Source organism: Cololabis saira, chromosome 1 (assembly GCF_033807715.1).
Source record: "Cololabis saira isolate AMF1-May2022 chromosome 1, fColSai1.1, whole genome shotgun sequence".
Lineage (NCBI taxonomy): Eukaryota > Metazoa > Chordata > Actinopteri > Beloniformes > Belonidae > Cololabis > Cololabis saira.
Genome location: NC_084587.1, coordinates 55,520,658 through 55,536,850, shown reverse-complemented (window position 1 = coordinate 55,536,850; position 16,193 = coordinate 55,520,658). Strand labels below are relative to the sequence as shown.

The 16,193-nt window shown below is 42.6% G+C and overlaps 1 protein-coding gene across 1 annotated transcript in view; it reads left to right on the top strand.

The window, feature by feature from the left end:
• Nucleotides 1-16,193, top strand: part of lcor (ligand dependent nuclear receptor corepressor) — a 109,788-nt gene that overhangs the window by 57,578 nt on the left and 36,017 nt on the right. Inside the window, exon 2 of the mRNA XM_061727685.1 lies at nt 121-186. Within this exon, the coding sequence (XP_061583669.1) occupies nt 121-186 (66 nt within the window). The remainder of the gene's footprint in view (nt 1-120; nt 187-16,193) is intronic.

Here is a 16,193-nt window from a genome sequence, read left to right as displayed (position 1 = left end):
ATTTTGAAAGCCAGCCCCCTCATTACTTCAGGCTTTGTTACGTGTGTGCATTGTCATCTACTGATTTGAAGGTAAACATGGCAACTACTATTAAAACCCCATCTCCTCTCTCTTTCACAGGCTTTGAGAGCATCTTGGAGGGTTTGTTTGGACCAGGAATAGTCAAGGATATCACTCTATTCCAAGGTAAACGGCACTAACACTCACGTGACACAAGAATACGTGATTATAGACACGGCTCTATAAGGTGTTGAAATGAAAAACACCACTTTTACCTTCTTTCCTACCAAAACACCAGAATCAGTGGTGATGGACAGAAACACGTCCATAATGTAATCCACAAAAAAAGATTATATTTACATTAAAGCTGGATTTTATTTGTACACTGAAGGGCTGAAACCATTTCCATCCAGCTGTTTTGTGGAGGGACTTTTCCTTTTTGCCAGGCAACAGATGAATATGAAAGCACATGTGCAGCTGTCCCTGTTCATCCCTGTGTTCCCCTGAGTCCACACCCAAGATCCCCCAACGCCCCTGAGGAAACACACTTATTTACACACCTACCCAATCCACACGCTTGCAAAAAAACACAAACTATGAATGCCTGCTCTTTGGTTTCTGCCCAGAAGCGAGCGGCCTGGAGCAGTTGAGCGGAGTGTGGCTCGCTCGGCCAGGCAGGAATGTTTCTGATGAACTGTGTGACGCTGAGCCTGCTGTGGAAACTGTTAAAATGCACTGATTCAGGTACAGTAGGTTCCATTGGCTGCGTTTACATGGGAAGTTTAATTCCTCTTTAATTCAGAATGAAAATAAAATCTTATTTAAAATGAGTAAAAATTATCACGTAAACACCTAATTCCAAATGGAAATGGGCATTCTGAATTCAAATTAATTCCAAAGTAAGTGGCTGGTTTATTCCGATTTTAAATCTGAATAGAATAATTCCAGATCATGTTTACACTCATTCCTCTTTAAATTAATTCCGGTCTTTCTTTCTGCTCGTTCCCTCGCCCGTCTGTCTCCATGACGCTTATATTCCACACTGGGCTGGTTTTCCAAACAAAGTTTCAAGATGCAGCAGCAGTAAACGCTGGTCAAGAGCAGAGACCATTTATTTAATAAATAGAAATCATTAAAAGAACAGATGGAAACAGGAAACATCAAAATGTTGAGCTTTTCAAAGTTGTAGTTGTAAGTTAGTTTTTCTTCCGGTAGTTTAACTTCCGGTCCCCCCCCTATCCAATCAGAACCTTCCCAACCCCCAGACCTGGAGAGGAATTGGAGAAAGACCATCAAACGTGTTTCCATGGAAACCTCAATTCAGAATTACTGTTTCCATGGAAACTCGAAGGAAAATAGTTTAATTCAGAATTATTTAATTCGGAATAATTAATTCCGAATTAAAAAACATCCTGTAACCGTGGCCGTTGTGACGGCGTGAAATCTCTCCTCCAGCATAAAAGGCGTGTCTGGTGTCGTCTTTTTTTCAGCGTCAGCTAATTTTACAGATGAACTCTGCCTTGCAGATAGTATTTTATCTTAAACTTGGACCTGTACTTTCTTCCACACCTGGCTGTAAACATTGTTATTATTCTTTATATTTGAAAAAACTAAATGTAAAAAATCCCCTTGAACCCTTTTCCAGGGGAAGGGACCAGGCTGAATCCAGCAGTCCCTTTCTAGTTCAGTAGTTTGTACTTGTATGTCATCACTCATTAAAGTGTCCTCACAAAGCTGCTAGAGTTTAAAGGGATTGAGGTTCACAGCACGGGAGGCTGCGCACCTTGACGGTTGCAAACGTTCATCAGCTCAATAAAGAAGCTGCAATGAGATGTGAACGGCAGCGCGGCTACGTTAGCCTGGGCTAACTGCTGTAGCTTCACCAGCGTTTTAGTTTTCAGTCGGCCTATTTGGACGACGGTACGTAAACTTCTTCCCCGGATCTGCATACACGAAGCAGACACAGCAGAGTTGGTTTCACGGCAACCGAACTGGTGAAGCGTGAGCGGAGACGTCTGGCCGGCCCGAGCTTCCCTCCGGTCCAACGTGTCTGGATGTGCGTTATACGTTATTTAGTTCTCCAAACCACAGCAAAGCTTCCAAAAACAGCCTTTGTGATATTAGTGATACGAATCAAATGTGAGTTTTACTGAACAGCAGCTTCCTTCCTCTCTCTCCCTCCCTCTCTCTCTCCCTCCCTCTCTCAGAAACAAGGTCAACATGGCGTCCCAAAGTCATGTGACCCCATCCCCCACCAACTTAAGGCATTTTTAGAATATTTTGGGCATGTCACTTTCACTCATGCATTACCCCCCCCCCCCCTCCCCGACACACATAAACCAGTTGTGCTGGCAGCTCTCCCACTCACGCATGCACACTCGCACACTCACACACTCGCACACGCCAACACAAAACACACACTATGTGAGTTAAGAGGGGGGAGTAACAAGGTATGATGAAACATTTCCTCTCGTCGGGCCCTGGTCCTGATCTCCCCCGGTAGGCTGCGCTTCGGCCCGCACCTCCGTTTATCTGGAGGAGATGGAAACACAGCGGTGACCGTGGCCTCTTGTCTTTTAATGGTCCGTCATGAAAATCACACGTCTTTGACTCCAACAGGAGAAGCAGCCACTTGGAGAGCTTTGGAATTCAAGGCCCAATGTTTCAAAAGGAAACTGGAAAAAGAAAAATAAATATTGTGTGTGTGTGTGTGTGTGTGTGTGTGTGTGTGTGTGTGTGTGTGTGTGTGTGTGTGTGTGTGTGTGTGTGTGTGTGTGTGTGTGTGTGTGTGTGTGTGTGTGTGTGTGTGTGTGTGTGTGTGTGACTTGTGATTGACAGACTTGTGAGGGGCAGGAACCTCAAGAACCTAGATTAGGCTGCTCCGGTTTAGACCCTAAATCACCAACTATATTTGTCAGAGGGCCAGAATTTTACCGGATAGTCACCTTGGGAGCCGGACCCTCAAATAAAAATTAATTAAAAAATCTAATTTTGGCATAACGTTATTATTTGATGTTGTTTTTATTTTTTTCCATTTCATTACAAAACTGAAGGCACTTTTAGCCTTTATGAGTCAGTCTCCTATCACCTAGACCAGTGGTTCCATGGAGCCCCCCCTACTTGTGTCTAAGACCAGCCGGCCCCCCGACCCGTACGTACTAGCACCAAAATAGTCTTTAATTGAAAAAATGAACATTAATTATGTTTTTTTGATACATTTCTCTTTGGTTTACTCTGTATACATACCGTATGACTTTGTTTCTCCAATGTCACCAATGTATAAAATTTACACAAAAGGACATAAAAAGACATACAAATATTTCTGAAAAATGTCTCTTTTAATATGAGACCAACATTTTTTTAACATTTTTCCTTTAACAACCTGTCGGAGTAGATTAAATGTTGAGTAATGATATAATAATAAGGAATGAAATAATTTCCTGTGTTTGTCACCAGTGTATAAAAAAACACAAAAAATATTCAAGACATTCATAAATTATTCCTAACAATGTCTTATGAATGATTCATTCGCAAATATAATTTTTACAACTGCATAATTTCAAAGCAGACAAAGTTTCGCGCCCCCCCAGAGATCTCAGGCGCCCCCCCAGGGGGGGAGGACCCCAGGTTGGGAGACACTGACCTAGACCACAGTGATAGAGATATTTTGCCTCAACTCAATTAAGTCAACTTTATTTACAGAGCACTTGAAAAACAAACACCACGGAAGTGATGGGAAAAGGCCTCTTAACTCAGGTAAAATGGCTCTCAAAGGCCATGAAATGGAAAGTGGATGTGGAAAACAGATCCTTTAACGGTGACTGGACTGAAAAGTAGCATTTATCATGCCCACCTTCCCAAATGCGTCCCCTGTTTACCTCATTTACAACGAAACTGTTGCTGCTGATCCTCATGATTATGGAATCCAGTCGCGGGCCAGATTGGACGGTTCGGCGGGTCAGATTGGACGGTTCGGCGGGTCAGATTGGACGGTTCGGCGGGTCAGATCGGACGGTTCGGCGGGTCAGATCGGACGGTTCGGTGGGCCAGATTGGACGGTTCGGTGGGCCAGATTGGACGGTTCGGTGGGTCAGATCGGACGGTTCGGTGGGCCAGATTGGACGGTTCGGTGGACCAGATTGGACGGTTCGGTGGGCCAGATTGGACGGTTCGGTGGGCCAGATTGGACGGTTCGGTGGGCCAGATTGGACGGTTCGGTGGACCAGATTGGACGGTTCGGTGGGCCAGATTGGGCCCGCGGGCCGCCAGTTGGGGATCACTGCCCTAAAGGCAGCACCAGTTTTTATTTTTTTATTTCATTTTTCCGTTGGAAGGGGTCACCAAAGCGGACCATGATGCGACACATATTGAGTTTGTCTTTGATGCACGTATCTTCCTGAAATCGCTCCCCTTTCATCAGGACTTGAGAATGGCACTATGGGATGCTGGGGCAGTGGGAATGGGGGCTTCCGAGACCTGCCCATGCAGGTCTCGGAAGCCTGTAAAACCAGGCCTGTAAAACTATCCATTTGTTTGGGACGGATGCCAAAGATGCCCTCTTCTGGGTAAAAAGAACATGGAAGCACAGCTGAAGTTTGCAGAACTGCACCTGACCTATGTCCTTAGGACGGATGAGACCACAGTGGAACTGTTTTACTCTGGTTCCCGGCTCCATAGTTGATAAACACCCTTCATACCGCAAATAACCTCTAGGGGTGAGTGTGAGGCCATTTATCTCAAGTTTGGTCCAAACCGGGTCCTGCAACAGAGCAGTGACACAAACAAAGCAGCAAATCTACATCAGAACATCGGAAAAGTTTAAGAATCAAAGTTCAAATCAAAGGTGCCGTCTAACTGAAGCAATGTTGTAAAGAAGACACTTACTACTACTTACAAAAATGACTACTTCGAATACAGGCTACAGAATGGTAGTGTTGCTCAGACGTTCCTGCAGAAGCACTAAGCCAGGAGTCGGCAACCCAAAATGATGAAATAGCCATATTGGACCAAAAACACAAAAAACAAATATGTCTGGGGCCGCAAAAAGTTAAAAGTCTTGTATAAGCCTTAGAATGAAGACAACACATGCTGTATGTATCTATATGAGTTATATTAGCCTACTATCTAAATGACTAAGTTGGCTACAAATACATAAGAGTTCACATACCTGCATAAAAGCGCAGTCTGCTCGATATCGATCACATCACTCGACTCAACACAATAATTGACTCTGCTGGCGCTGAATTTATGTCCTTGATTTGCTGATCGGTGATGCTGCTGCCATTTTAATGGCCCTTTCATTCACTGTCTTAGTGGAGAGAGTCTGGATTATCTCTGTTTTGTTTTTGAAGTCTGCAAATAGGTCTGCAATGAATGCAAATGATTCGGTCCAAGAAACGTTGAATCCTCTTTTCTCCTCAGTTATTTTTCTCTTTTTCCCTCTGGAAACAATCCCTTTGGCCGGTTTGTTTACAACAGCCTCCTGCCTGGCGCCGCCCTGCTGGTAGAAACATGTGTTGCAGGCTCTGACGCAAATCTTTGTTAACAGAAATGTTGAAATGTAATATTTATTCTACACATTTTACAGCATTGGAAAACGTTAGGAATGTTTGTGTCATGTTTGTCCTCATACAGAAACCACATTAAACAAAAAATATATTTCCCACCCCCATCTATTTCCATTTTCAAACATTTTTGAAAAATGTTTGAACCCTAACCCCACTAGGGCGGCGCTAAAGAGCCGCTTGCTGCTCTGGAGCCGCGGGTTGCCGACCCCCGCACTAAGCTGATTAGAGGCATTTAAAGAAGCAGAGTTGACCAGCACAACACACACGTGTCTGAAGCTTAAAGCACATAAAAACACGGTCAACCTTCTCTCTAGTGTTGGCAAACAAACACACATAAGGCTGAGAGCGGCGAGCGTCGGGGGTCTGTGGAGCAGCGGGACTGGAGCTAATTGGTTCCTCCCCGGGGATGTGGGGACTGGCACCGCCACAGTCCACACTAGCTCACCTGTGACCTTTCCATTACTCCTCCTGACAGAGAGGAACAGGGAGGGATGAGCAGGAGCAGCCCTGCTGCCCGAGTCTCCGGCAGGTGAGAGGAGCTGGCTATGACTGTGATCTGCCGTATTTGAATCACACAAACGCACACGGGCAGACACAGAGAAAAGCACCAGCAGCTTTCACGTCACCCACCCAAAATGCCCATTTGTTTTCTTTTCCAGGTATTCAGAGTATCAGTCCCACCTGAAAAGTAGAGCTAGGCCCAAATATTTTAGATATTTATTTGTATTTTTTTTTTTTTCAAATTTGGTATATTTATTTATTAGGGCCCGAGCACTGACAGTGCTAGGGCCCTATTGTATCTGTAGGAGATGTTCTCCTTCTCGTTGTTGTTTTTCTTCCGACAAAATTAGGACCTTTTTGCCCCCCTAAATGTGCCCCAAAAGTCACCAAATTTTTCACCAAGCCAGGCCTGGTGATAAATGTGATATTTAATGGTTTGCATTAATGGGCGTGGCAAAATGGCTCAACAGCGCCCCCTAGAAAACTTTGTGCCTCAAGCCCCACAATACGGTTTGACGTACATGCACGAAAATTGGTACACACCTGTATCATCTCGCAACTTAAAGAAAAGTCTCTTGGCGCCATGGCTGAAACCGAACAGGAAGTCGGCCATTTTGAATGAATCGTGTAATTTTGGCGCAATTTATGCCATTTCTTCTGCCATTAATGCGGAACCGTAATGTGCACCCAGGTGTGTTATACATCAAAATGTGCGTCTCCATCCTGCGACAACGCACATTACTTTTCTCAGTCAAAAGCGTTACCGTGGCGACGCTAGACGCCAAAAAGCATGGCCCCCCCCTTCATCTGATCGTCCATATTTGATAGTTCCTACTTTCTGCCATAACCTTTGAATGGTTTGACATAAAGACTCGTGGGTGGTGTCATCGGACTCGGTTTGAAGTCCTTGACCATACTTGGTGCAAATTAACCCCGCCCCTTCATCTGATTGGTCGATATGTGATAGTTCCTACTTTCTGCTATAACTTTTGAATGGTTTGATATAGAGTCGTGGGTGGTTTCATCCACTAAATGTCCAGGCCTGAAGAATCTACATAAAGTCACACAAGCTTCCACTGCAGCCTGAACGTGCACAAGGGTGCGAGGGCTCGTTCATCGCTGCTTGCAGCTTTAATTTCATTTTATTTTTTGCTTTTACAAACAGCCAAATACATTTGTCAGTATGTTGGCAAATTGCACATGACACATGTTATTGCACTGTTAAATTGTGTAAATATTAAAATGATAATGCAGTCTCCACCTGGCCGCGAGCAGACGGCGCTCTGACTCCCGGCAGGAGAGAACGCTTCTGCTTCCAGACGACATGCCCAGGACCCAGCTGGGTAGCAGCTCTGTAAGGGAGAAATGAAACCACGCTTTAACAAATACCCATGAAAAATACCCTGCATCAACTAGCTACAATCAACAACTTCCTTTGTTTTCATAAAAATACATTTTTGCTTGTGATATTATTTGAAAGGGTAAATCCCAATTTTATGGCGATAAATATGTGTACTGAGGCTGTGACGTCACTGCTGGGTGTGACATCATGGCTGTTGTTAGAGGTGAAACAGACTTCACGTTCACTCACTCGGACAGTAACGGGACACAAGAATCACAGTTTGGTTCATTTTCGGTACAGTAAGGAAAAAAAAAACACAAAACATAAAAATTGCTTTTCGTTTATATTTCAACTTTTGCAAATAAATAAATAAAATATTCTCAAATTAAACAAAATATAAAGCGTGAGAACCCTGTGTTCTCAACAGCTGAGTATGGTTGCAGATTGGCAGTTATAAAAACACCAGTGGCATTAGTTATTTCTTCAGCCTGATCTGAATTACTGGCTAAAGCCTGTTCAGATGCGTTGACACGGTGCAGGTTTCTTTCCTCGCAGCAGCGATACTCACATCGGCGTGCTGTCGTTTCAAATGCGTTATGAGGTTTGACGTGTTGTTCAGAAAAGTTTGGTGTCATTTAGAGTCCTTCTGAAGATATTAGGAGTTTTGTGCGAGCCGCTTCTCCATATAACGGTAGTGAACGGGGCACAGCGGGACACAGACGATGCAGCGTCTAAATAACACATGATTGCCGCGAAACTCGTTCATTTCTTTTATGAATCACTAGATCTGCTTCCAGGACCTGTTGTCTACATCCGGGGCTGTGTGTGTAACAAATAAATCCGTTTGTAAACAAGACCTCTGAACTCATGACGTCATCTCTGTGCGCGCGTCCCAGACACAGCTCTGTGTACAGCTGGAGTTCACTACTGTTAGTTTACTGTTAGTTATTTGAAACATGTCTGAATATTTGTCAAATTCTGAGGTTGTGGACGACGACTTTGAATATGATGGACGTCCTTACCGGTTTGAGCCAGAGTATACGGCTGAAGAGCTCACTGAACGGAGGACAGAGTGCGCGCACAGAGATGACGTCATGAGTTCAGAGGTCTTGTTTACAAACTGATTTATTTGTTACACACACAGCCCCGGATGTAGACAACAGGTCCTGGAAGCAGATCTAGTGATTCATAAAAGAAATGAAGAGTTTCGCGGCAATAATGTGTTATTTAGACGCTGCATCGTCTGTGTCCCGCTGTGTCCCGTTCACTACCGTTATATGGAGAAGCGGCTCGCACAAAACTCCTAATATCTTCCGAAGGACTCCAAATGACACCAAACTTTTCTGGGTGAGTATTAGGGGTGTAACAATATATCGTGCCACGAAATTTCGCGATACAAAAACGTCACGATACATGTCGTGGAGGTGACAACCTGTATCGCGATATTGGATTATTAATATTAATCTATTGTGTTGACTAGTAACACGCATCCGACCGCGGCCGCAGCCGCGACCGCGCGGACCAAAATCTTCCTCCGCTCAGAAGAAAGTAGTCCCGTTTTGCGGTCCTGTTTTGAGCTCTGAACCTTTACTTATTTACGTCTGGTGTAGAGTTAAGCCTTACCTTATTAAATTAAACCTTTTTGGGGTCGTGAGTAGGATAAACACGGGGACAACTCCTGCGTGAGTTTGCGTGTACTTCAATGTCCGCTCAACAGCGTAGGATTTCAGAACATCAACACAACACCTAGTGCTGTATCACTCCGCCCAATCTAAAACAGACTAATCCCTACAGATAAACTGACTAGTGTCATTATAGTCCCTGATTTACATCAGAATATAAAGAATATATTTATAAAATAATGAACCCTGAATTACCAAAATAACCTTCTTAACAAAAATAAATCTCCTCTTACACTTATAAGGTGAGCATGAATCAATCTTTTTTTATGATGTAAAATTGTATGTATTTATTTACTTGTATTTATTTATTCAATTTTAGTTGTTAAATTTCTGGAAAAGAAAAAGTCAAATCACACATGAGAGAAACTATTCAGTTTGTGGCTAAATATTTGTACTTGTATGAAACTGAAGATGCATAATGCAAACCTAACATTTACTTTTAGTTCAGTTTGTGGAAAATGGTTGGCCTGGCTTTCTCTTTAAAACTTAAACAGTTATAAAGCATTACAAACTGTAACAATAGGGCACATGTACAGTATTGTTTTGTATTTTGTGTCTTTCAAATAAAAGACAATTTTTTCCAGTCATATGTTCCTCATTCAAGGTTGTTAAAAAAATACTGCTATAATATTGTATCGTATCATTATCGTGACCTCAATATCGTGTATCGTACCGTATCGTGAGATTAGTGTATCGTTACACCCCGAGTGAGTATACGACCATAAAAAATGCCAGAAATAAGGTCCAGGTTGTAAAAAACCGAACTTTCCCTTTAAAGATAAGGGAGGGTCTTCTTGTTTGCATCAGCCATGACGGCTGCTAGCGGGTAAAAACCTCACGTGGGAGTCCGGTGCCGACTACAAACTTCCAGTCCAAAACTTAAGATGTCCGTGTGGGAACTCTGGTTTGAAGTTTGCTCTGAACGCAAAACAAGGCTGGTAACTGGCTACTGATAAACATTGTATTCAGATCGGTACACATCTGCACCGTCCCGACAGCCAGAATCAGTCGTTCATCCAAGCATTTGCAAGAGGCGAGGTGCGCCATGGACCGGCCGCCGGGCCGTCGCAGACTCCAAATGGCATCAGCCATATTAACACCCATGGGGAGCGACACAGGCTTCAAAGATTGCAGGCAGCCATTGTTCTGTGCTCTGTGAAAATCAATTAGCAGAAAATTAACATTCTCACGAGCCGTGTGATCCAGTGCTATCATGTGACGTCCAAGTCACACTCATGTGATGGGTTGTGATGTGATAGGAAACTACATCTCAAAACAGTAATGTTAAGATGTCGTAAATAACTGGAAAATCCCAGAATTACACAAACAGGCATTAAAACATGCAAACAAGGTACATGTGTGAGACTTTCAAGATGAGGCAGACCATAAATTGGCTTATTGCAAATACTGTGTGCCAGTAGGCGTTGTATGACAAGACAGAGCTGTAAAGAACTGTCTGCATAACGATTGATTTGTAAGCCTGGGATTACTATTTATTATTATTATCATAGTTATTCTGACAAAGATGCACATTAAGAGATCTTCCTCACAACATATTGGTTGATTTTGATTATTAAGTGTTTTTGTTGCATTTTGGCTGCTGATCTTCTGGCAACAAGCAGTGAAACCAAACCAAATCCATTTCCTGCATAGCAGCAAGGCATAAATGCCCCAGTTTGGATCTTGCAAACCACCCAGAACACATTCAAATATGTCCTAACTGATCGGATCTCAGACCTTGCATTGGTCACTTGTGACTGGATTTCTTAGGATACATGCTTTATGCAAGGTTTAAACAGGATCTAAATGAGCTTGGAAATCTGAAGCAAGGTTCAATTTTGCGTTGAGTAATAAAATGCTTTGTGGATGCACTCAAGCAGAACAGATGCAGGGATCGCGTGCAGATTTTGCATCTCTGCAGATTTTTAGGTTTAGAGCCAAGTAAAGAATCCTCATCCCATTCCACCATCCTCCAGCTCAGGGAGGCATTTTCACTGCCGATTCCTGTCTGAGCATCTGGAAAGATGACATTTCGGAGACACGGTAATGTCTTCATCCGACATGTACTGTGTGTCTAAAAGATATTGTGACTGTAGTGATTTTGTGTTGCTGTGCTCCTTCTCTCTGGGAGCCTGACTCTGAATACCGTTTCCTCCTCCCATTTGTAACACATTTCTCAATCCTTCCTCTCTATGTCTGCATACGTCTCTGTCACTCCCTGGTGATGTGGTATCAGACTGCGCTGAGGCTTTTAACTCAAGTTAAAAGCCTCAGCTGGGATGAAGCAACAGCTCAGCTGGAGCCAATCTCCTCTCTTTCTCTGATCAGGAGGTGCCATGTTAGTAAAAAGCATGCCCTTTGTGCAATAAAGACTCTGCAGTATGTATATAACCACTGTGTAACTACACCAGAATAAAAGACAACCTTCTGAGTGGACTTGAAAAGATATTTCATCGACATGCAGGAACAAAAATGATACAAGAAACCAGCAATCTTCAATAAATGTTAGGATAATATATTATCTTAAAGGAAAATGTACAAGTCATACTTGTACTGTTTTCTTTTCCATTTTGCATATTGTTCTCATTTGAAAGTTTCCATGCAACAAAGACATGCATATAAAAAAAGCTAGCTGCAAGCCAAAGCCCATGTTTCAACCCTTACAATAGGTCTGCACCAAACTGACATGGTGTTTGTTCTAGAATAAATATAGTCTGTCAGGACAGAGTGGACCTTTTTCAAGGCAGCAGCTACTCTCACAGTATAAAGATAAAGACAAAATACCAGCAACAGTGTAGAAAACCTTGTGAAGACTTACAGAAAACGTTTGGCCTCTGTCATCGCCAACAAAGGGTATAGAACAAAGTATTGAGATAAACTTTTGTTATTGACCAAATACTTACTTTATTTTCCACTATAATTTGCAAATGTGATTTTCTGGATTTTTTTTTTTCATTCTGTCCCTCATAGTTGAGATGTACCTGTGATGAAAATGACAGGCCTCTCTCTTTAAGTGGGAGAACTTGCACAAACTGGTGTCTGACTAATTACTTTTTTGTCCCACTGTATTTTACTGTTCACTGCATTCTGTACTACTTGTTATGTCACAGTTTTGTTATTTGCTTCCGGTTTTACTTTGAAACATGTATTTGTTTCAGTTACATCTTGACATCCCTTGTTCCCATTCCCCCTGATCGTCTGCACCTGTGTCTCGTCAACTCTGTATATCTGGTCTGGTCTTCCTCTTGCTCCCTGCTGGTCTGTACTGTTTGATCCTCCATGTTTCACGTCTGTTTTGTATCCTGCTAAGCAGCGGTTTTCTTTTGTTTGATTTAACATAAACCACTATTTTTGGAACTCCTGAATTGAAAACTGAACCCAATTTTCTGTGTCATGTTTCCAATCTCTCCCCCTTTTTGGTGAGAGATTAAAATGTGTCCGTCCTCACCACGGAGAGTGACCACTGTCCTTTTCATGACTGAATGACTGAAAACATCACAAACAAATGTCCTACCACTTCTGCCATGTTGACAGGATGGAATCATCTGAAGGCATGGGCTTGTCATTTACAGTCTGGATATGCGTCCTATCTGTCTTCATCGTTTATTTGTGCCAAAATTGTATACAAAAGATAATTGTGCAATTGCATTTGTAGCATTGTAGGTTCACAATTCATACTTACATAATTACAAATATTTGTGAGTGATATGACTTATGAGAATAAAATGAAATACTTGGGTTAGTGCAATAGTTGTACTGTAGCACTAATCATTAACTTTTATAAGGGGGAAGTCAGAGTTGTGTAAAATATCCAAATAAGTAGCAAATGAATAATGAATAAATCCAAACAAATAGCAAAACAGCAAACCTTGAAGCAGAGGGGCTGAAAAAACACAGCACCACATCTGCTGCCATTCCTGTTAGCAAGAAAAGGAAATCATATTCACACAGGCTCAACAAGATACTTGATTTGTTAAGCAATGTTTGGATGTTAAAGGGGACCTATTATGAAAAACAGGTTTTTTTCTTGCTTTAACATATATAAAGTGGTCTCCCCTCAGCCTGCCAACTCAGAGAAGGAGGAAAGTAACCAGATTCTGCAGTGTCTGTCCAGTGTGATGTGGCTTTAACGAGCCGTTCAGATTCTGCTCTCCGCCGGCCGGAGCTTCCGCCATTTTCTACGCGTCATTCAGGCAGCCAATCAGCACAGAGCCTCATTATCATAGCCCCGCCCACTCAGAATCCCGCATAGATAATGAGGTTAGAGAATGGGAAGATAAAGACATGGATCAGAGGCTGAATTTCTCATTTATTTAGTTAAAAAAAAATCAAAGGCTTGTTTTTAAGACATTCAAGACCTGTTTAAAATAGATATTAGATGCCATAATAGGTCCCCTTCAAGATCACTCTTTGGCTTTAACAACTTTTGGCCTTGCAACCCCAGTTCAGGCTGGTGGGGGCATTATCAAGGTTATTTTCTGGGTACACTTTAACCCCTTTACTAACACTTAAAGCGACACTACGTAACTTTTCCACCTTAATATCATATTTCCAGAGTCATTGTGATGGAACATCAACTTAAAAAAGGTTTAATGAACCTCTGTCATGGTCTGAGGGGTCTGTATCGCCTTCACTGGCACTATGTAACTTTGAGGAGCATGGTAGGAACCCTGCCACAATACTGGTAAAGCACTACCGCTTTTGTCCAAAGGAGACGCCAAACTCAACAAAAGCTGAAAGTTACGTTGTGCTGCTTTAAGCATTGTGGAGTCACCAGGGCCTACCTGAGTGCTGCTGCTTCTTTAACGGTCATAGCTGTATTCCACTGTGACCGTAGCGTAGCAATCCTCCTCTCTGTTTCCAGCAGGATGAGGCACCATGCGAGGCTAAAAGATCAGACCCACATTTGGAAAGATGTGAAAACAATCCACAGCCCTCCTGATCCCAGGGCCAGTGTAATGGATTTGTTTTTTGATTACTTCCTGTTTTATTTTGAATGTCTGTGTTCGTGTGTTCAGTTTGTTCCAATCTGCCCTGATTGTTTGCACCTGTGTCTCGTCAGTCCCGTGAATGTATCCGTCTTGTCTTTCCCTCCCACTTGGCTGCTCTGTACTGTTAGTTTCCCTGGTTGATTTTGGTGTCTCTGGTAATTTCATAGTTCTGTGGTTGGGGAAAGCTTTTTTGTTAAATAAAAGTATTTGGATTGGCACTGGTGCCTCGTTTCCTCCATCTGGGTTCTGTTACAGTCGCCGAATCATGACAAGGTGGGACCGACAGTTGCTTATCAAATATCAAATTGCCTTTGCGTGCAGTTGGTTAGCGCTACAACCAATCAGAGCAACAAAGGAGCATTATTCAACTTCAACTTTTGCTGTTGGCAAGTGATTTGAGTTCTGTCTTCTGTTCAGTTTTCTGAGAAAGAGTTAGAATCTTTAACTGTCGATGCCAAAGCGGATTCAAACAACCTTATTCTTCAGCTGCAGCTATCTACAAAATTTACGTTCAGATTACATTGCCAATCTGTTGACTCTTGCTACCAGCATAGACTGATTTTGTATTGGGTCCCCATGACTTTTAACCGTATTTATTAACCTCCAGTTGAGTTAGACGTACCTGCAAAGCAAATGTCAACTTGCTAGCAGTATGGCTAGATTTCTAGGAGACCATCATGGCAAAAAACTCCCAGGATCTCAGACTAGGTAGAACCAGACGGTGAGGTCACTGTAACTGTACTGATGTGGCCTCCACAGTCATCACATCTCAGTCTAAAAGAGCAGCGGGAGGTGGTGCAATTTCCCTGTGCCGGGCCGCTGGCTCACTGACAAATAAAGCTGTAATTATGGAATGGGCTTTACATCACGGGTGTGCAGAAAGCGCCAACCATCTCACTTCGGCATTGACACTAATGCAGATCTAAGTTTGGTTGCAGTTCCTCGATTGACCGATAGATGCTGGGTGCAAAGACGAGTCAATCTCCTCCGACTCCCACGTTAAAATGTCCAACTTCAGAGCAGAAATAAATACATTTGGCCGCTCGGTGGCGCAGTGGGTTAGGCAGCGGCTCATGTACTGAGGCTGCAGTCCTCCTGGTGGTCGCAGGTTCGAATCCCGGCCTGCGCACCTTTGCTGCATGTCATCCCCGTTCTCTCTCTCTACCCCCTTCCTGTCTGCAACTTGAATGAAGGGCCACTAGAGCCCAAAAACATCTTTAAACATATTTACAGGCTGGTTCAAAAAACTGTTTTGGTCTCAATTGTTTGGTATCACACCCATGACAACTCTGAGGAGGGGGAATTTTTTTTATACCAGAGAGTTGGCAGTCGGCACGGCCAATCGCTGAGTGTTATCACTTCCTCATCTGTGATTGTCATGCTACTGCAATTAGCGTAGCAACCACCCATTTGTAGTAACCCATCATTTTTGATTTCAGTGCCTAGTCAACATGTTAAATGGTCTATCCTGCTGGACACGTCCCACGGCACCTCTGCAGATCATTTGGGGGGTTTGGTTGAAGGAGTTGGGAGCATAACTGACTTTGATTGAATTTGATTGAATGTTCCCGTCAGCGTGCTGAGAAACATGGCTGCGGAAAATGGGCTTCAAAACTGGAAACCCATGTGTGATCCTCAATCGGATACATATCTGATCTTTGACGTCACAGGAGATGAGTGTTTGTCTTAAAAGTCTAGAGGAGAGGCGCTGACAGATGTACAGGACTGTCTCAGAAAATTAGAATATTGTGATAAAGTTCTTTATTTTCTGTAATGCAAAAATGTCATACATTCTGGATTCATTACAAATCAACTGAAATATTCCAAGCCTTTTATTATTTTAATATTGCTGATCATGGCTCACAGCTTAAGAAAACTCAAATATCCTATCTCAAAAAATTTGAATATTCTGGGAATCTTAATCTTAAACTGTAAACCATAATCAGCAATATTAAAATAAAAGTTTTGCAATATTTCAGTTGATTTGTAATGAATCCAGAATGTATGACATTTTTGTTTTTTTTAATTGCATTACAGAAAATAAAGAATTTTATCACAATATTCTAATTTTCTGAGACAGTCCTGTATTCAAAAGTTTTCATCGACATCC